Source organism: Lontra canadensis, unplaced genomic scaffold (assembly GCF_010015895.1).
Source record: "Lontra canadensis isolate GAN:19392208 unplaced genomic scaffold, GSC_riverotter_1.0 scaffold35, whole genome shotgun sequence".
In the NCBI taxonomy this organism is placed as follows: Eukaryota; Metazoa; Chordata; class Mammalia; order Carnivora; family Mustelidae; genus Lontra; species Lontra canadensis.
The window spans coordinates 2,579,353-2,599,327 of NW_022631029.1; the positions used below are offsets into that span (position 1 = coordinate 2,579,353).

At 53.8% G+C, this 19,975-nt stretch overlaps 1 protein-coding gene across 1 annotated transcript in view; it reads left to right on the forward strand.

Moving 5' to 3' along the window:
* The window catches only part of SLC27A1 (solute carrier family 27 member 1), a 30,408-nt gene extending 14,839 nt beyond the window's left edge, over positions 1 to 15,569 (forward strand). Inside the window, 12 exon segments of the mRNA XM_032867614.1 lie at positions 2,526 to 2,920; positions 3,053 to 3,192; positions 3,194 to 3,215; positions 3,319 to 3,388; positions 4,188 to 4,279; positions 4,351 to 4,460; positions 10,501 to 10,710; positions 11,818 to 11,944; positions 12,033 to 12,170; positions 12,250 to 12,414; positions 12,800 to 12,946; positions 14,158 to 15,569. Of these exon segments, the coding sequence (XP_032723505.1) occupies positions 2,526 to 2,920; positions 3,053 to 3,192; positions 3,194 to 3,215; positions 3,319 to 3,388; positions 4,188 to 4,279; positions 4,351 to 4,460; positions 10,501 to 10,710; positions 11,818 to 11,944; positions 12,033 to 12,170; positions 12,250 to 12,414; positions 12,800 to 12,946; positions 14,158 to 14,315 (1,774 nt within the window). The 3' untranslated portion in view covers positions 14,316 to 15,569.
* Positions 15,570 to 19,975: the final 4,406 nt, after the last annotated feature.

Consider the following 19,975-nt stretch of genomic DNA (forward strand, 5'->3'; position numbering starts at 1 on the left):
ATTTTATTATGGAAGATTTCCTGCCTACAGAAGTGGAGAGAATAATGTTTTGAGCCCATGTGCCCATCCCCCAACATCCATGACCTTCACTGACTCTTCCTCCGCTCTCCTAGTCCCACTGGCACATCCTTTCACCTGTTAGTTTTCTAGAGTCTGTCTCTTGGAGGCAAAGACTCCCCCTTTTTAACCTTGCCGCAAGATATTCTTCCTGAGTTGTCCTGTTCATTTTTATTGTAGTGAAGTGTGTATAAAATTGACCTTAGTGACATCGAGCACATTCACAGTTACATAACCACCACCTCCATCTGGTTCCAGAACATTTCCATCACCCTAAAAGGAAACCCCATTCCCATTAGCAGTCATTTCCCCTCCCCGCAGCCCCTGGCAACTGCCAATCGGCTCTGTTCCCATGGGTTGTTTTTGAGGTATCACTTACATAAAATGAAATATACCCGTGCTAAGTATACGTTTGGGGTTTTCGATCTAGGTAACTACCACCATCAAGATACAGAGCATCCCCATCTCCCCACAAGACTCCTTCACCCCTTTGCCATCAGTATCTCAGCCCCCCAGTGCTCACTCTGGCCCCCCACCCCCACCGATATCTGCGTCTCCCACCTGATCAGCTTCACCTGTGCAAAGCAGGTGCTCGATGTGTGGCCATGAAGGAATCCGTGCCTCTGCACTGGTCACCAGGGAGGGGCAGGCTCCTGGGCTCCAGATTCAGGGTCTTGAAGGGAGTCGTTCAGCCTCTCTTTGCTAAGCACCTACTATGTGCCAGGCTCCTGGTGGGAGGCAGGCGTCGCTTCCCCTGGTCACTGCAAACAGGGGCTTGGATGAGCGGAGCTCTGTGGTTAGAGGCTATCAGTCACCCTGAGAGTAACGGGCCAGGCACCCAGAGGGGACTGGTGGGTGGTAACCTCCCGAAGACCCTTTGTTTTTGGTCCTTACAGCTGTCCCCCTGCCTGTCTTGCTTCTCTTCACAGAGGTCTTGGCCTGGGACCTTGCCCCTCCTCTCACCAAAGATCTGGCCAGCCATAAAGAGGTGGCTGCTTTTTTTAGGCTGCGGGGTTCAGGTCTGGCATGAGAGCTCCAGATGCCTCTCTTTCTCCCTCCGATGGTGTCCTGTGGGATTATTTGTGGCAGGCTCACTGCGCTCCAGGAGAGTGGGGCCTTGGTCTGTCTCCACGGCTGTCTCTCCAGGGCCTAGAACAAAAATAGACACAAGTGCCTGTCATCCAGGGCAGGGAGAGATAACCCAGCGGCAAAATGGTAGGTCAGTAAACTGCACAGGGCATTTGACAGTGTAAGTGCCGTGTTGAAAAATAAACGAAAGCAGGGATCAGAGGGGTGGTGGTGATGGTACCATAACAGATGGGTGTCTGGGAATGGCCACCTGAAGAGGGTGGCATATAAGCTAAGACCTGATGGAAGTGGGTTAGGAGCAATGTAGATGTTGGTGGAAGAGTGGTCTAGGCAGGGGGTATGGCCTGTGCAAAGACCCTGAGGTAGGAGTGTGCCGGATGTGCTCAAGGAACAACAAGGAGGCCCCGTGGCTGGAGTGAGTGAGCAAGGGGGAGCTGGCAGGGGAAGCAGGATGGAAAGGGAGGTGGAGGAGGAGAAAGTTGGAGGGGGAGAAGGGTTATGTCCGGGTCACCACTGGGTCTTGCCCACTGGGGGCCTGGCACACAGGAGATGCTCATCATCTGGGAGATGAATGGAAGAGTCTGACTCTGTGCTGGCTGCTACCTCCAGGAATGGAGGGCACACTAAGGTCCAGGTTTGGGGACATGAGCACAGTCTGGCCTGTTTATTGGGCATCTAGTACGTGCCAGGTTCCTCAGCCAAACCAGATGTGACTTCCCCTTGGGTGCTCATGATCTAGGGGTGGGGGGGAACACCCATTATCGAATGGCTTTGCACAGAGGCTTTGATGGAGAATAGGGGATAGGGAGAGCTTCCAAGGTGGGCAAGAGAGAGTTTTATGAGCCCAGCCAGTGTCTGCCCCAGTTTGGCCCCATTTGGGGGACTCTATGCTTGGTGGGGGAGCAGTGGGCACAATAGAGGGGCTGAGCCCTGGAAGTCTTCTGGAGGAGGTGATAAGGACACCAGGTTGGGGTGGATGCAGCATGAGGAATCTAGGTTAAAGGTGGTGGTGGCATCCATGGGAGGCTCTGGATGTTCCAGGAGAGAAAAAGGACAGGACTGGATCCTGGCTCCCTCAGAGTCACTGAACTAGCTGGGGTGGAGAAGGACAGAGTCACTCTGATTTTCATGGCATGGCATGGCCAGCTTTGACCATCTGTGTACTTCTGGGTTGGCTGGCAAATTGCCCTTTCTATGCCCTTAGTACCCCCAAGAGACCCAGTGACCAAAAGGTCCTTATTGAACTTTTGCCTTCCTTGGGGGTGCAGGACTTTTCCCTCTGCTTTCTCCAGATGGAGATGCTGAGGCTTGGAGAGGTCTCCTGGAGGCCAGGCAGGGCACCCAGTGACCCCATCCCCTCCATCCTCCCCTCCCCCCAGTGGCCTCTTCGTGCTGATCCGTGTCCGTCTGGAGCTGCGGAGGCACCAGCGCGCCCGCCACACCATCCCGTGGATCTTCCAGGTGGTGGCGCGGCGGCAGCCGGATCGCCTGGCACTGGTGGACGCAGGCAGTGATGTGTGCTGGACCTTCGCGCAGCTGGATGCCTACTCCAATGCTGTGGCCAACCTCTTCTGCCAGCTGGGCTTCGCGCCAGGTGACGTGGTGGCCATCTTCCTGGAGGGCCGGCCGGAGTTCGTGGGGCTCTGGCTGGGCCTGGCCAAGGTGGGCGTGGAAGCCGCTCTGCTCAACGTTAACCTACGGCGCGAGCCCCTGGCCTTCTGCCTGGGCACCTCGGGGGCCAAGGCCCTCATCTTCGGAGGGGAGCTGACGGCAGGTGAGGTCAGGTGCACGCGTCATCTTGGGTCGGGACTCCTGGGTTTCCAGGACCGGGAGATAGTATGGTGCATCCCAGGCCTTGGGAGGGGCCCTGGCCGTCCTTGACCGTGACATCTGTTTTGGGCTGCAGCGGTGGCCGAGGTGAGCGGACAGCTGGGGAAGAGCCTGGTCAAGTTCTGCTCCGGAGAACTGGGGCCTGAGGGTATCGTGCCCGACACCCAGCTCCTGGACCCATTGCTGAAGGAGGCCTCCACAGCCCCTCTGGCACAGCCCCCCTGACAAGGGCATGGATGGTGAGGCCAGGGTGGGACACCCTTCTTCTGCCAGTGCCTACCTACCCTGTCCCCTCATTCCACCCACCCAGTCTTCGGTCTCCAACACACGCATCTCCTGCAGATCGACTCTTCTATATCTACACCTCGGGGACCACAGGGCTGCCCAAGGCTGCCATTGTAGTGCACAGCAGGTAAGGGGCCCATGGGCCTTATTCCAGCTTTGGGGAGTGACTCCAGGTCGCCTCTATGGCTGACCCCTTCCCTCAATCTTGTTGGGATCTTGGGAACATTTCTGTCTCAACCCAGTAAAACCCACAGCCCATCTCGGGACAGAGGTGCTCTGTGTCCCTCCTTGGTCTCTTGCTCCTGCTCCTGCCCCTAATGGCCCTGCTCCTCTCAGTGGCCGCAGGAGGGTTTAAAATCTTAAACCAGACGCCCCCCCCCCCCCGGGTGCCAGACTTCCCTGTACCTGCCTTGGCCCTCAGAGTAAAATCCATGGTCGAGTTGTGCAACGCCTGCCAATTCTCTCTGCTGTCCTCTTCCTTCTCTCCACTCCTCACTCCTAGCCTTTCAGCTCCTTACACTTCCACAGACCCACCAGTGTCCTTCTGGCCTCAGGGCCTTTGCACTTGCTGTGCCCTCCACCTGGCCGCTCTTCCCTGGCCCTCCCCGGCCCCCACCATGGCTCCTTCTCACCAGGTCTCAGCTCATGTGTCACCTCCCCACACAGGATCCCCCAGCCTCTCTGGCTGTGTCACCTTCAGCCCCTCTCCGTTTCTCTGCTCTCCTATTTCTAATGGCCCCTAGCACCATTGATAGTTATAGGCGGCATGTTCCTCTCCAGCACCCCTGTGAGGGTGGACCCTGCGGTGTTCTGCCACCTCCCCTCCCCCCTCGCCCCCCCTTGCTGCCCCTCTCTCTTGCACGTTCCCCCCACTCCCATGCCCCAGAGGATGTAAGTCGCAGCCCCTGCACTCCCCGCCCCCGCAGGTACTACCGCATCGCAGCCTTCGGCCACCACGCCTACAGCATGCAGGTGGCAGACGTGCTCTATGACTGCCTGCCCCTGTACCACACGGCAGGTACCGCGGGCGGGTGGGGGCGGGGTGGGGGGCAGGGACTGGGGACTCCTCACCGAGCCCGCACTCTGCAGGGAACATCATGGGCGTGGGGCAGTGTCTAATCTACGGGCTGACGGTGGTCCTCCGCAAGAAGTTCTCCGCAAGCCGCTTCTGGGATGACTGCGTCAAGTACAACTGCACGGTCAGGCCCCGCCCCTCCCACGTGGCCCCACCTTCCACCTGCCAGGCCGCCTCTGCTGTGCAGCCACACCCCCACCCACCCTCCAAGCACCACCCCCACCCCGCCCCACCATAGCTGCTCTGGAGAGGGACAGGAGGGTGGCCTGACCCAGGCTAAACCTTCCCCCCCGACCCCGTGTAAGCTCAGTGGATCCGCATGACTGCGTGAGAGTGGGCAGAGGCATCACCAAGACCATTTTGCAGGCCGGGAAACAGGCCATACTACAGACGGGGTGGGGCCCAGGCCACCCGACTTCTCTAAGGAGTTCGCCCTGTGTCCCAGGAGTCTTCCCTGCTGGTGGCCCCAGGAAATCAGGAAATGAGATCAGTGCATCCAGACCCCCGCTCTGGGCTGGTTAGGGCCACAAGGTGTGGGGCTTCCAGGCAGGGTGAGCATGAGATAGAGGTGGAGGACATCCACGGCCCTGGAGAGGAGAGAGGATAGGGGGGACTAGGCCCTGTCCTCTCCTCTTTTTTCCCCTCCACGGTGAGAGGAACCCAGCCTGAGGATCTCAGTGCCCTGGTGGGGGTTTATATACAGGTTCTGGCACCTTCCTCCACGAAGAAGGGTTGAGGAGAGGAGAGAAGGGGGTGTGGCCAGGGCCTGGCAAGTTTTGGCAGGTGCCCGCCTTGCCTTGTCAGGTGGGGACCAGAGAGGTCAGGCCTGCTGCCCAGGTCACACAGCTGGGCAGGGTGAGGGCTCTGGGCTGGCATCCTGGGGACCCCTGGGGGCAGAGGCTGGGATCAGCTCCACTTTTGAGGATTTTCCGTTTTGCTCATGGGGAACTCTCTAGGAACATTGTTAAACCAAGTCTTGAAATGCGGAAGTCTATTTTATTAACTTGATCAAGAGTCGTGAATACAGATAGTCCACAGTCTCTGAAAGTTCCGATTACGGCTTCGCTGTGGGGAAAGACGTACATCAATCCCTGATTTCTCTAACCGAAAGAACTCCAAAGAGGATTTTCTCTTTTACGAGAAAAAAAATCAACACGCATTCTAGTACTGATGTGTATCTTTCATAAAAGTGAAGTGTAATTCGTACTTTTAGGTATCAGGGGATATGCTTGACGCCGTTCCAGCTTATGAAAGCTTTCCTAGGAATGCTCTGTTTTCGTCTTGTGGGCAAAGGCTGTGTACATGAACATGGACAGAAGAAGGTACAGGTGATTCCCAAGCACCTGTCACTGGCCCCAGGGGCCTTCAGACACACCATCCCACCCCCTCGAGCCCCACCCACCTCCGTCCTTCTGCATCCTTGTGAAGCAGCCCCCAGAGAGAAGTGTGTGTCCTTCACAGAAATGCTTCAGGAAAACCTCCGAAAGATGAGAATGACTTTGTTTTGGGGGCAAAATTCGTATAAAAGAAACCATTTTTATTTTTTAATTTTTTAAAAAGATTTGTTATTTATTTATTTGACAGATAGAGATCACAAGCAGGCAGAGAGGTAGGCAGAGAAAGAGAGAGAGAGGAGGAAGCAGGCTCCCTGCTGAGCAGAGAGCCCGATGCAGGGCTCGATCCCAGGACCCTGGGATCATGACCAGAGCCGAAGGCAGAGGCTTTAACCCACTGAGCCACTCAGGTGCCCCAAGAACCATTTTTAAAGCGAACAGTTCAGTGATGTTTGCTATATTCACAATGTTGTATAGCCATCACCTCTGTCTAGTTCCAGAACATTTCCATCATGCCAGAGGGAAAACCCATTAGCAGTCACTCCCCATCCCTGTCCCGTCACCACCAGCACCCCCCACCCCAAACTGGGTAACCACTAATTTGCTTTCTGTCTTCATGGATTGGCCTGTTCTGGACATCTCTTGTAAGTGGGACTTACACAGTGTCTGGCCTTTTGTGTCTGGTAAGGACTGTTGTTAAAACAAGAAAATTGAAAGCAGGGTCTTGAAGGGATATATTTTTTTAATTTTTAATTTTTTATTAACATATAATGTATTTTTAGCCCCAGGGGTACAGGCCTGTGAATCGCTAGGTTTACACACTTCATAGCACTCACCATAGCACATACCCTCTCCAATGCCCATAACCCCACCACCCTCTCCCTCCCCCTCTCCCCCCAGCAACCCTCAGGTTTTTTTGTGAGATTAAGAGTCTCTTATGGTTTGTCTCCCCCCACAGATCCCATCTTGTTTCATTTTTTCCTTCCCTATCCCCCAAACCCCCCACATTGCCTCTCAGATTTCGAAGGGATATTTGTATATCCCTGTTCCCAGCAGCATGATTTACGATAGCTAAAGTATAGAAGCCACCTAGGGGCTACCAACCGGTGAATGGATAAACAAGAGGTGGTGTATTCATACGACAGAATATTGTTCAGCCTTAAAGAGGGAGAAATTCTGGCACATTCCACAACATAGATAAACTTTGAGGACATTGTGCTGAGGGAAATAAGCTAGTCACCCAGAGACAAATGCTGTATCATCCCCCTTATATGAGGGACTTAGAACGGTCACGGTCATAGAGACAGGAAGTAGGCTGTTGGGCACCTGGGGCTGGGGTGGAGTGGGGAGTCAGTGGTTAGTGGGGATAGAGTCTCAGTTCTCCAAGATAAAAGGAGTCCTGACGGATGATAGTGGCTGCACAGCAGGGTGAGTGTTCTTAATGCTACCGAACTGTGCTCACAATGGTAAATTTTATGTTATGTATATGTGGACACAACAACAAAAGGAAAAACAAACAAACAAACAAATACCCCATAAGCTCAGCCCCATCATCACAGCCAAAACGTGACAGTGAGCTCTCAGTGTCATCAGAAATCTGGGCAGCGGCTCCATCCCCTGTGTCTCACTGGGTCAAAATATGACTTTTCCCCCCGTTTCTGTAATTTGGAAAAAATCTGGTTTTAGAGGAGACCCACACATTTTGACCTGTCGATGTGTCTCATGAGAATCCCTTCATCTGTAGGAGCCCTTTGTCTCTTTTTTCTTTTTCTGCCTTATATTTACCGAAGGGCTGTGTGTCCTGTAGTATTTTCCCAGTCTGGAGGTTGCTGGGGTGTCTCTTAACATGTTCCTCTATCCCCGGTGTTTCCTGTCCGTTGGGAGTTGTTGGGTACAATGCAATGTTTCTCAGCCATGATGCTAAGGATATTTGGGGCTGGATCATTTGGCGGGGGCACCCTGTGTACTATAGGACATTCAGCAGCATTCCTGACCCACCCCGCCCCCCTCCCCCCCAGGTTATGAGCATCAAAAATGTACTCAGATGTTGCCAAGGGTTCTGGGAGGACAGAGTTGCTGGTGGTTGAGAACCTCTGGTCTAGATAATTGATCAGCTTCAAGTTCAACTTTTTTTCCTGGAAGGCCCGCAGTGTCTGGTGGTCCCTCTCTTGGTCCTTGATGTGCCATACTCCCACTGGGCACTGGTCACGGGTCTCCAGACCCTTGATAGTCTATTCCTTTTCTAAGAAGGGGAATTTCTGTGTCAAGAGAAGGTACCCAGAAAACCCTAGGGGCCCTTTAAGGAATAGAGGACAAAATCCTCAAAGGTCAAGTTTAACAAGAATGTTGCTAAAACAAGTGCATGCATTTGGGTTCAGAAATCCCATCCTCTGGCTGTTGGATGGGGAAACGGTGGCTGCAGCCAAATTACAGTATACCTATCCTCACGGGAGACAGCAGGCTATCATTTAGAACCCCACTTTCTTAGCTACGTAGCAACAGACAGGCAGGAGACAGGGCTGGACCCCTTCTCATCCCTGGGGGACTGAGTATGTGGTGCCTTTATCCTTCCATACCCACTGGGGTGTGTGCACCTGAAGTACAAGATCACCCTGACAAAGGAGTCATGGCAGGGTCCCCGGTCAATGATCTCCTCCCAGAATCTTTTTTTTTTTTTTTCCTATTCATCCAATCTCTTTTTTAAAATTTAAATTCAATTAATTAACATATACTGTCTTATTAGCTTTAGAGGTAGAATTCAGTGATTCATCAGTCTCCTGTAATACCCAGTGCTTGTTCCATCATGTGCTCTCCTTAATGCCCATTACCTGGTTATCCCATCCTCCCACCCCCCTTTTTATTTTATTTAAAAAAATGTTTCCACCCCCCTTTTTAAAAAAAGATTTTATTTATTTATGAGATAGAGTGCACAGCGGGGGGTGGGGAGGGACAGAGGGAGATGGAGAAGCAGACTCCCCGCTGAGCAGGGAGCCCAATGCAGGGCTTGATCCTGGGACCCCGGGATCATGACCTGAGCTAAAGACAGATGCTTAATTGACTGAGTCCCCCAGGGGGCCCCCCAGCTCCCAGTTTCTATCCAGTTGTCACCCTGTAGGCTGGAGGTCTTAGCATAGGCCCACTGATGTATGGCTCTCTGAACTGACCTGAGTTGTCTTCCCTTGAGCATTGGGTCTGTCTGAGGGTCCAGACCACAGGTAAAGATCAAGTGTTTGCTCTCAGTGCAGGGACACAGCCTTGGGCCACAGGGAGGGGCCATTACCCCCTCAGTGGCCTCAATCATGGCTGGCATCCCTCCCCTGGCCTGAAGAGAACAGCTGAGAGCTGCTCAGGGCAGGACTTTGCACCATTTGACAGGAGCCAAAAGCCTAACCTAAACCCTGGCTTCCTGAAGAAGGGGATTTATTAGCTCATGGACCTGAAGATTCCACATGGGGACAGCTTCAGGCACAGCCTGATCCAGGAGTGCCTCAATCCCTCTCCATTTCTTGTCTTTCTTCTTCCTTAGTGGCAGCTTCCTTCCCAGCCCTACTTCTCTGGGGCTGGGAAGGTTCCCAGCAGCTCCAGGAGATAAAGAGCCTTACTCTTCCTTTTGGTTTATCAGAAGTCCTGTGGCTGATTCTTATTGGTCTAATTCTGGTTAGGCTTGAACCACTTAGTAGCTGAGATTGTACTGGGCGATTGGCCAGACCCTGTCCAACGTTCTGCCCTGGAGATGGGGTGGGCTGGGCCACAGGCAAAAGCAGGGACCTGAGCGTAGGGGCCCAGGGAGAGAACTTAGCACCATCGGGTTCCAATCTTGCCCCATCCCTGCTTGCCTCCTGGTTAGATCTTGGGCACGCTGTTTCCCTCTGTGGATCTCAAGGCTTCATGTCCAACATGGGGTGTTGGGAGAATTAAATGAACTCTGTGCTTGGCGGGAGAGAGTACTCAGCACATTTGTTTTCTCATCAGAGATTTAGCAAGCAGTGTTCAGGGACAGTCTGTCCGCAGCGGTTACCTTTGTCCCAAAACGGGAGAGCCCAGATGCATCCCAGGGAAGAATGCCCCAGGTAGAGGGCAAAGCATGTGCAAAGGTCCTGAGGAGGAGCCGTGGTGGCAGTGGGTTTTGGTGGGAAATGAAAGGAGAGGAGGCAGTGCGGTGGGAAATGAAAGGAGAGGAGGCAGTGAGGACGGTGGGGCCGGAGGGAATTGGCCACTGGCAGAAATTTGGACTTTGTCCTGTGTGTGAGGGAAGGTGTGAGCGCTTGGAAGCTGTGATGTTCAGCTTGGTGGTTAATCCCGAGCATGTAACTGCTTCATTCAGACTCCGGGGTCAGGCTGCCCAGCTTCAAATCAACCTCTGCCGTTTATCAGCTTTGGTCCTGGTACTTACTGTTGGTGACCCTCAGTAAAATTGGGGATGTTGGTGGTAATCATTCAAAGTCAACCCAGAGATGAGGACTGGAAGGCACCTGAGGTATCTGGGAGATGCACCCCTCCCCACCGGGAGTGGAGCCCCCTGAGCTAGGGCTGTGGGCTGAGGGCTGGCTGGTGGGGTGTCAGTGGTGCGCCCCGCATTCCTGCGCTGCCTGTGGCACACACGGGGGTCCCTGGAGACAGCGTGGGGAGCAGAAGGGTGGGGGAGGGGCATGAGGGTCGCTGAGTGCATCCTCCTGCCCCCCACTCCCATTCAGCAAGGGGTAGGAGCAAAAGGCCCCAGGTTGGGGGGCGGGGGCGGGTGTTACATTGCTCTGAAGATGATCTGGTTTTAGCACCCAGGTCGGAGGGGTGACTCCCCTCGGGCCCATCCCTCGCTTCCCCCCACCCCAGGTGGTCCAGTATATCGGGGAGATCTGCCGCTACCTGCTGAAGCAGCCTGTGCGAGAGGCCGAGGGGCGGCACCGCGTGCGCCTGGCGGTGGGTAACGGGCTGCGGCCCAACATCTGGGAGGAGTTCACCGAGCGCTTCGGTGTGCGCCAGATCGGCGAGTTCTATGGAGCCACCGAGTGCAACTGCAGTATAGCCAACATGGATGGCAAGGTGGGTGGGGATGGAGGTGGTGGGGGGTGGGCGTGGGCAGGTTATCACGTTCGGGGATCAATGCCACCTTGGCCTCCTCAGCGCCCCCCCCCACCGGGTTCTCGTAGGACAGCCTTACCCCTGGGAGGGCTCTGCCAGGCTCATGGGTTTGGGGGAAGGGGGAGCTCCTGGGTCTGTGCCCCCAGAGTTCAAGTCCTCTGTCAGGCGGTGTCCCTTGGGCCAGGGCCTCAGCCTTCCTGAGCCTCAGGTCCCACCTGTGGGGGTATCAGGGGTGAGCAGGGACCTGGGGGATCCTGGCCCAGGGTTGGCGTGCCCATCTCCTCCTACTGGGGAAGTCACTCAGACTCCTTGGGCTTTGGTTTAGTCATCTATAAATGCGGATGATAGCTCCCTGGGCTTGTTGGATCCCCAGCAGACCGTGAGCTCAGCACAGCACACCCAGGGAGCAGGCTCTCTGCAGATGCTTTGAGGGTTAGCAGTCACTGTCTCCATTCTGCCTGCCTGAGCGGGACCCTCCTCTTATGCAGCCCTACCAAGCCACGCATAGATCAGGAGAATCGTGATAAAGCAAGCATCTGGGGGCAGGGATTCCTTTTGGTCTGTCTCTGTGTTGGGGCCCTAGTACCTGAGCGCCAGCCCCCTCTCCCCCCGCCCCATGCATATCCGTTGAATAGACAGCCGGGGAAGATACCCTGGCCATGCTCATGGGACTTGCTGCTGTAACAAACATGCCCAACAGCACAGAGGCAGGCATTTCTCTTCATTGGATTGAGCCAGGTGGGCAGTGGGCTTTAGGGTCCTTCTAGGCATTTCCTTCCTGCCAGCACAGAGGGTTTTATGGACCAGGAAGTGGTGACCAGTCAGCGGGTTTCCTCACATGGTTGCAAAGGCAGCTGGGAAGGGGGGGAAGAGGGAGCCTGAGTCCCAGGAAGGAGGCACTGCCCTTAAGACCCCCTTTTTCAGATCACCCAAGGTCACAGAGTTCAGGCAACGCAGGGGTGTTCATTCCAGCACCTGGGGCAGGAGAGGCAAGGTGTCCGTGGGGAGGATGCTGTGTCCCCCGCCATCCCCCGGGGCTTCTCACCAACTCAGATCGCTCTGTCCCAGGTTGGCTCCTGTGGCTTTAACAGCCGTATCTTACCCCATGTGTACCCCATCCGGCTGGTGAAGGTCAATGAGGACACCATGGAACTATTGCGGGATGCCCAAGGCCTCTGTATCCCATGTCAGGCCGGTGAGCCAGGCCCTGCCCAGTCCCCTGGGGAACTGGGGCCCCCACCCCCTGCCCACCCAGCACAGCCTGAGGGTGGTCTCCTCCCCAGGGGAGCCCGGCCTCCTTGTGGGCCAGATCAACCAGCAGGACCCACTGCGTCGCTTCGATGGCTACATCAGCGAGAGTGCCACCAGCAAGAAGATTGCCCACAGTGTCTTCCGCAAGGGTGACAGTGCCTACCTCTCAGGTGCGAAGACCCCGGGGGTGGGGTGCTGGCTATGGGGATGGTGGGCCACCATCTTACCTCTCCTTCTCCCCTCTGCCAGGTGACGTGCTGGTGATGGATGAGCTGGGCTACATGTACTTCCGGGACCGCGGTGGGGACACCTTCCGCTGGCGTGGGGAGAATGTCTCCACTACAGAGGTGGAGAGTGTGCTGAGCCGTCTGCTGGGCCAGACAGACGTGGCTGTGTACGGGGTGGCTGTGCCAGGCAAGCTGGGGTTCTGGGGTTGGTCCTCGGGTATGGCAGCCCCAGAGGAGCCAAACCTGCATGAGCTTGAAGGCACAGGTGCCCTTGGGCAGTGCTCAACCTGGGTAACTGCACACGGCAGCCGGGATAGGGGCCCTGGATCTGGAGTCACCCCTCATGGATGATAATCAGCCTTGGTTTCCTTATCCGGAAAATGGGATCAGGAAAGCTACTGTCTCACTGTTACAGAGAGTGCTGCAGGAGCTCAGTAACACAGTGACTGTTCCAGCAAATGTTATCTCAGATGGCAGGGACTGGACGTCAGAGGCTAGGGGCCTCCAAGGGTGCATCCAGTCCTGCGGTGGGACAAAAGGTGGCGTGTTCTTAGCAAAACCTCTGTCTCCAGGAGTGGAGGGAAAAGCAGGCATGGCAGCCATCGCAGACCCCCATGGCCAGCTGAGCCCCAATGCACTGTACCAAGAGCTACAGAAGGTTCTGGCGCCATATGCCCGGCCCATCTTCCTACGCCTCCTGCCCCAGGTGGACACCACAGGTGCGGCCTCCTGCGTCTCTGTCTGTCTGTCCATCTTTCTGTTGATTCAGCAACCATTTGCTTATTTGTCCCAGTTTAGGCCCCCCTGCCAGGTCTGATTGCAATGGTTCATGGCATGGCGGGCACCATGGGCTCATGTAGGGGCCATATCTTGTTTTCTCTGCATCATTATTTATTCCCACTCCTCGATCCCGGCCCCCCTAGGCATTCTGTAGTGTTTGGTGCATTTCTTCCATTTCCCATATTTTTCTGATGACTAGGAAATTTGAGCAAATCGTATTAGTACCTCGGAGGTTCGCAGAAGTAGGAGGTTCCCGCTCCTATAAGTCACCTGTTTGTAATTTTTGTCCATCTTTTATAGCCTTGCTCTCTTTTTCTTCTTGACCAGAAGTTTCTCCTAATAGTCCCAATGTTCATTCCTTAGCGGTTTTGGACGTCAGGAGTCTTCTCTTTGGGAGTCTTAACTGTCAACCTTGTTAGCGGGGCCTTTGTTGAAAAGAAGCCCTTCATTTTGATACAAACTTACCCTTTTTTTTTTTTAATCTTATGGTTTGTGTTTTTGAAGTTTTATTTAAAACGAGAAACCTTCTCAACTCTAATGCACACAGGTCTCCTGCCTCGGTTTTTTCCTACTCAACCTACCCCTGAGCCTTAATTTTCATGAAACTTTTCTTTGATTGTCCACCGCAGGGAGTGCAGACTGTTTCTTAAAAGATCAGATGGTAAATATTCTCAGGTCTTTTTGGGCCATGCAGTCTCTGTCCCAACAACTTACCTCTGCCTCTGTTGTGCAAAAGCTGCACTGGATGGTGTGTAAATGAGTGGGTGTCACTTTGTGCCAGTAGAAACTCTTTACAAAACAGATGATGGGCTGCATTTGGCCCTAAGCTCTGGGTTGCTGACCTCCGACCTACTTTGTGGCAGATTCAGCCCTGCCTTGGCCTCATGGGAAGTGGACCCACGCCCAGGCAGGGAATCCACAGTGTTTGGGATTGTGATGGGGTAGTGGGCAGGGAGGTCTCCCTGGAGGAGGGGGTATGAAGTCAGGATCTGAAGGACAAGGGGGAATCAGGCCAGCAAAACGGGGAAGCATGTTTCCAGCCGAGGGGTCGGCCTATGCAGAGGCCTGGAGGTGTAGGACAGGATGGTGAGTTTGGGGATCCCAGAACCTTCCCCCCAATAGCTAAGAAACCCCATGCCCACCCCGACAGGCACCTTCAAGATCCAGAAGACTCGACTGCAGCACGAGGGCTTCGATCCACGCCAGACCTCGGACAGGCTCTTCTTCCTGGACCTGAAGCAGGGCCACTACCTGCCGCTGGACCAGGGTGTCTATACCCGTATCTGCTCCGGTGCCTTTGCCCTCTGATGCTCTTCCTCTGCCTGCTAGAGGCTGCCAGCTGGGCCCTGCCAGTGAGGCAAGCTGGAGCCAGACAGCCCTGCCTGGGGAGGGACTGGCCCAGATGCTCCAGGTGGGGCCATCCTAGTGCCGAGCAGCTGGACCCCAGCAGGAGCCCATGGCTCTCCTATCTTCGCTCTCTTCTTTTCTCCTCTAGGCTCTCTCCTGCCTGAATTCTGGCTTCTGTGTTTGTGTGTGTGTGTGTGTGTGTGTGTGTGTGTGTGTGTCTTCTCCCTGCTTCTGTTCCATCTGCCCTCACCTCTTCCCTCTTTCCTCCCCTGCTCTCTCCTGGGATCTATAGGCGTTCAGGGTCTCGTTGCCCTCGAGGGGCATCCCTGCTGGGTCCTGGACCCAGAGTGGAGCCTCCTGGCCTCCCTCTCAGCTGTGCCTTAAGGAGCCTCTGTCCAGGCCTCCCCAGGCTGCCAGACTCCAGGGCATCCTCTCCCTCTCCGAGTGCCAGGCAGACCCTCCATCCTCCCCCCTGAGCAGAGGAGCCACAGGTGGTCTGCCCCACTCACCTGGATGTAGGGGGGCATTGTTAAGGGACCTCTAGGCCAGCTAGAGATCTCCCAGGCTGGGCCAGTTGCCCTCTGCACTTGACCATCTTTGCTGGGTCTCCCATACACTGTCTGCCCTTCCTGATACCCGGAAAGTTCCAGAATCAACTCTTACCCCTTGGACATTGCCCCCTGCCCACATGTCTCCTTTTAGGCGTCTCCACGGAGCTCCTGTTAGAGGGGCCTTAAAGATTGCATTGGGTGGCTATTCGGCTCACCGTTCAGATGCTCACCCTGGCAGAGCCCTCTCGGTGTCCCCATTTGGCACGGCTACTGCTGGGACCCATAGGAGTGGCAGCAGTGGTGTCAGGGGAGGGCTCGTGCCTGGGGGTGGTGTCCGAGATGGACTTTTGGGCCTTGGGGGTTCCAGCCTGTTGAATATCCCCACTGGCCTCGTTGGTGATGATGACCCAGTGTTGGTGGTGACATCCGGGATGACACAGCCAGGATGGCTCAGACGTCCCCATTGGCCTTGTTGGTGGCTCATCCTGGACTCCCATGGTTGGGACTGGCCACCCAGACTGTCCGTCCTGCTCTCCTCCTGCAGCGGCATCCAGCCCCACAAACACTGGGACCAGCGCTGTTGCATGTGGGCCTTTCCAAGCACCAAGGTTTTGTTTCCTGGTTGAATTCAAGAAATAAACCTGCAGAGTGTCTGGTGCCCGAATCCGGGTTATTTACTGTCCGTCTCCATGTGGCGTGGAACCCTTTCTGAGTTTCAGATGTCAGGACTTTTTGCTGGGGAACTCACGGTCATTTCTTGCTGCCCCCCAGTGGCCTGTAAGCGCAGCTTCAGGGCCTCTGGGGTCTGGGGCCTGGCTGCATGTGGGGGTGAGGTGAGGGGAGGTGGGGGAGTGAGGAGGGGTGGGAGATGGGGGACTTGGGGGTGCAGAGGGGTGGTTAGCATCCTCCTTACCTCCCGGCAGCCTCTGGGGCCTCACAGAGTCCTGCACTAGCCTCAGTCCCAGGGAAGGGACGGTTGATCTGCCTGTGGGTTCTGGCAGGTGCCCCAGTGTGGCCGTAGCTCTGGGTGCGAGCTGCAAAGGGGGCCTTTGGAACTGGCTTTCCAATCCAGGACTCCCAGCTCCAGAGTCTAGACACTCAATCCTAACTTCTGCTGTTCCCCCTTCAGTATTACAATGTCTGTCTCATCTTGTCTCCACTGCAGGGGACAGAGGAGGAAAGGGTTGTGATGCCTGAGCATTTGCTGGGAGGGGGCAGCCCTGGGGATGGATGGGGGTGGTGGGGGATGGATGAAGCCCTAGTTGGCTGGGGCTGGTCCTTGGATGCCCACCGTCCACAAGGAGAGGGAGGCAGAAGGATCCACTGCCATTGCGGATGGAGTGTCCCCAGTATGCTGAGAAAGCAAGTGCATCCCATATGACATCCCATTAGACCTCGCAACTGCCGTTGTCCCCATTATACAGCTAAGAAAACAGGCACGAAGAGGGGAACGAAGTTAATGCCGGCAGCTCCTGGTGAGAAAGCGGGCCAGCGGGACCTTTCCCGTTCCAAAGCCTGTGACTCTCAGCAGGGTAAAAGGCTCCCTCTGAGCTGTCAGGGAAATAATCCTGGTGACTCTCGGCAGTAGGCTCTGTGTTTGTCTTTTTAATTAATAACAGACTTTAAGTATTAGAGCAATTTCAGGTTCATTAAAAAATGAGCAGAAAGCACAGACTTCCCATACACTCTACCCAGCACCACTGTTTCCCTTACTATTTATGTCCTGCATTACCAGCCCGTGTTTGTTACAACCAATGAATCTGTGCTCTCGCAATATTATTACCTGACGTCTACAGCTTCCATCAGCGTTCGCTCTGTATTGTACCTTCCTTGGGTTTTGACCTGAATCCACTGTGATGGTGTCATCATTCCTCTGCCTTAAAAATCCCTTGTGCTCCCATCTCTTCATCCTTCCTATCCCAACCCCTGGCCACCGTGGATCTTTTATGGTCTCCATAGCTTTGTTTTTTCCGGGTCATGCACTTGGAATCCCATGACATACAGCCTTTTCAAACCAGCTTCTTTGACTTAGCAAGATGCTTTTAAGATCCTTGCCTTTGGCTAGCTTGAGAGTTTTTTGGTTTTGTTTTTTTTTTTAAAGATTTTATTTTAAAGAGAGAGAGAGATAGCAGGAGCAGGAGGGGCAGAGGGAGGGGGAGAGAGAGAATCTTAAGCAGACTCCATGCTGAGCATGGATGGAGCCAGATGTGGGGCTTGATCCCAGAACCCTGAGATCGTGACCTGAGCCAAAACCAAGAGTTGGATGCTTAACCAATTGTGCCACTCAGGCACCCCAAAAGCTTTTTTGTTGTTGTTTTTGTTGTTGTTGTTGTTGTTGTTTTTGTGGAACAAGAAGTTCTGTGACTTGCCCCCAGGGGACCATCATTACGTCGGGAGGAAAGCCAGAATCAGAAGGCGCTCGGGCAGGATGTGTACAGAGAGGATGTTTGTCCCTGTGATGTGGGAAGAGAAACTTGCCCCAGCCTGGCATCAATACGTGGGCCAGGAGTGTCAGGGCTTGAGCAGTGTGTGAGGGACAAGGAGGGAGAAGCGTGCTGGAGAGGGCATGGGGAGGAGGGAGAGTTGAGGACATGAGAGGCTTCCAAGGAGAGGTGGCTGCAGGCTAGGACCTTGCCTCCAACCTTTCAAGGGTCTCCCTCACTCTGGGGAAGAGTCCAGTCTCCCTGGTGCTGCCATCCTGAAGGCTCTTTTCCTTCCACAGTGATTGGTCATTTCCAGTCTGTGTCTTGCTTCCATGCCTTTACTCCTGCTCTCCCTTGTCCCTGAACCCTTGTTCCTATGCCGCATGCCTGGCCAACTCCAGCTGATCTGTTTTTAATTAAGGTGTCATTCACATGCCAGATAATCCATGCTTGTAAATCGTACAATTTGGTGGCATTTAATGATCGCAAAGTTGGGCACCCGTCGCCTCTGTCTGGTTCCAGAACATTTTCATTCCCCCAAGAGGAAACTTCAGACCCATTAAAGTCTCTCCCCCAGACCCTGGCAGCCACTAGCTGGCTTTCTGTCTCTAGATTTGTCTGTTCCTGACATTTCATGTCAATGAGATCATATAACATGTGGTCTTTGGTGTCTGGCTTCTTCCACTCAACGTCATATTTTTAAGATTCATCCAGGTTTGTCCCTTTTTATGGCCAAATAATCTCCCTTTGAATGGATGGGCCGTGTTTTGTTGACCATTTATCCAGTGATGGACATTAAGTCATTTACACTGTTTGTCTATTGTGAGTAAGGCTGCTGAGAACATTCATATACGAGTCTTTGTGTGAACATATGTTTTTAATTCTTTCTGGTATAAACCAAGGCGTGGAAATACCAGGTCATATGGTATGTTTAATATTTTGAGGACCTGCCAGACTGTTGTTCAAAGCAACTGCACCATTTTATGGTCCCACCAGCAACAGTATATCAAAGTTGCAATTTCCCACATCCTTGCCAGCACTTTTTTAGGGAAATATATCTATTTCAGACAAGACATGGCCAACACATGGACCTGAGTCTTCTCCCCAACCAGCTTCTCTGGCTCAGTTAAAGCTCCACGTGCATCCAATTAAGCTAGAAACTTGGGACTCAGTCCTGATTCCTCTTTTTTGTCATGTTCCAAGGCTCATAACTGGAAAGGACCGGGAGCCCTGCCTCCAAGACACCCTGAACCCACTGAACCCAACCAGCACTAGATTTCTCTAGCCCACTAAACGGGCTCCTAGCTGGCCTCCCTGCTTCCATACCTTCTTTCACAATCCCTTCACCTGTAGCCACAGTGATTTTTAAAAAACGGACCCTAGTCTCTCCCCTACTCAAAGCCCTCCAGAGGTTCCCCTAAGATCAGTCTTTACAGTCTCATCTTTCCTGTCTGGCCTGGGTGGTCAGCCTCCAGTTATACATGTCTGCCTTCTGCTAGTTCCCGCCTTGGGGCTCTAGTCTCCTTGTGCCTCTTCTGGAGATGCTCTTCCTCCAAATACACAACTGTGTTCTTCCTGCCATTCAGGCTTCCATGTAAATGTCAGTTTCGTTCACCTCCCGATCTCTACAGCCCCCAGTCACCTTCTTTCTCTCCCGTCACCCTATAGTATCTCCACTATTGTGCTGTTATTTTTTCTTGTGTTTATGTGGCTTACCTGTTCATTGTCTGACTTCTCCAGGAGGGTGTGAGCTAGGAGAGGGCAGGGACTGCTCCCCTCAGGGGCTCATTCAGATGAAGGACAGCATTGGGCACAGGTGGAGCTTGGGAAATGTTTTTCTGAATGAATGAATGAATGGATGGATGAAGAAACCATTGCACTCTCCAAGCCTCGGTTTCTCCAGGTGTGAAATGGAAGCATCTGAGGGTAGGCTCAGGTGTATTGTGATGGTGAGTGAGGGCGCGTGGAGCCCTGGTGAGCAGGACAGCTCCTTATAGGCATAAAGTATCAGCATCGTGGGAACCAGGACATCAGAGCGAAAGCCTCTGGTCCTGATTTCTGCTGAAGCAAAGGGAGCTAAATAATAAAACTTGCCTGAACAACACTTTGCGGGTCGGCCTGTATAATTTGTCTATAGCACCTTCATTCACTGCCCCCAACTGCACTGTTAAAGGGACTCCATGGGAACCCACCAGATTCTTAACAACACAGTGTCCACATGATGCTTGCCTTCCCTTTCCAATCTGATATCCCACCCTTCTGCCCTCTGCTCCAAGACTACCCCTTAACCACTGAGGACCAAAATCGCCTAGAAGCTTGAAAGACAAAATGTGTTCAACATCTCGGAAATGAATGAATGCAGTTACCTCTCCCTTCCCCAGGCTGGATTCAGCGCCTCCTTTTTACTTTCCAGCTACTGCAGGCAGTCATGACTGTTTCCAGCAAACAGAGTCACAGCCGCCCATCTAGTGAGTAGTACTGAGATCTGGCCCATGGTCTGTGTTACTGAGGTGTCTAGCAGATAAAAGCAGTTCTTTCCTCCAAATCTGTCTTGAACCTGAGCTTCTTTTTGTGATTTTTCAGGATTAAAGGAGTGGAGCCATATTACAGAAGCAATTAGATAACTTTGAAATATGAGAAGGGGTGT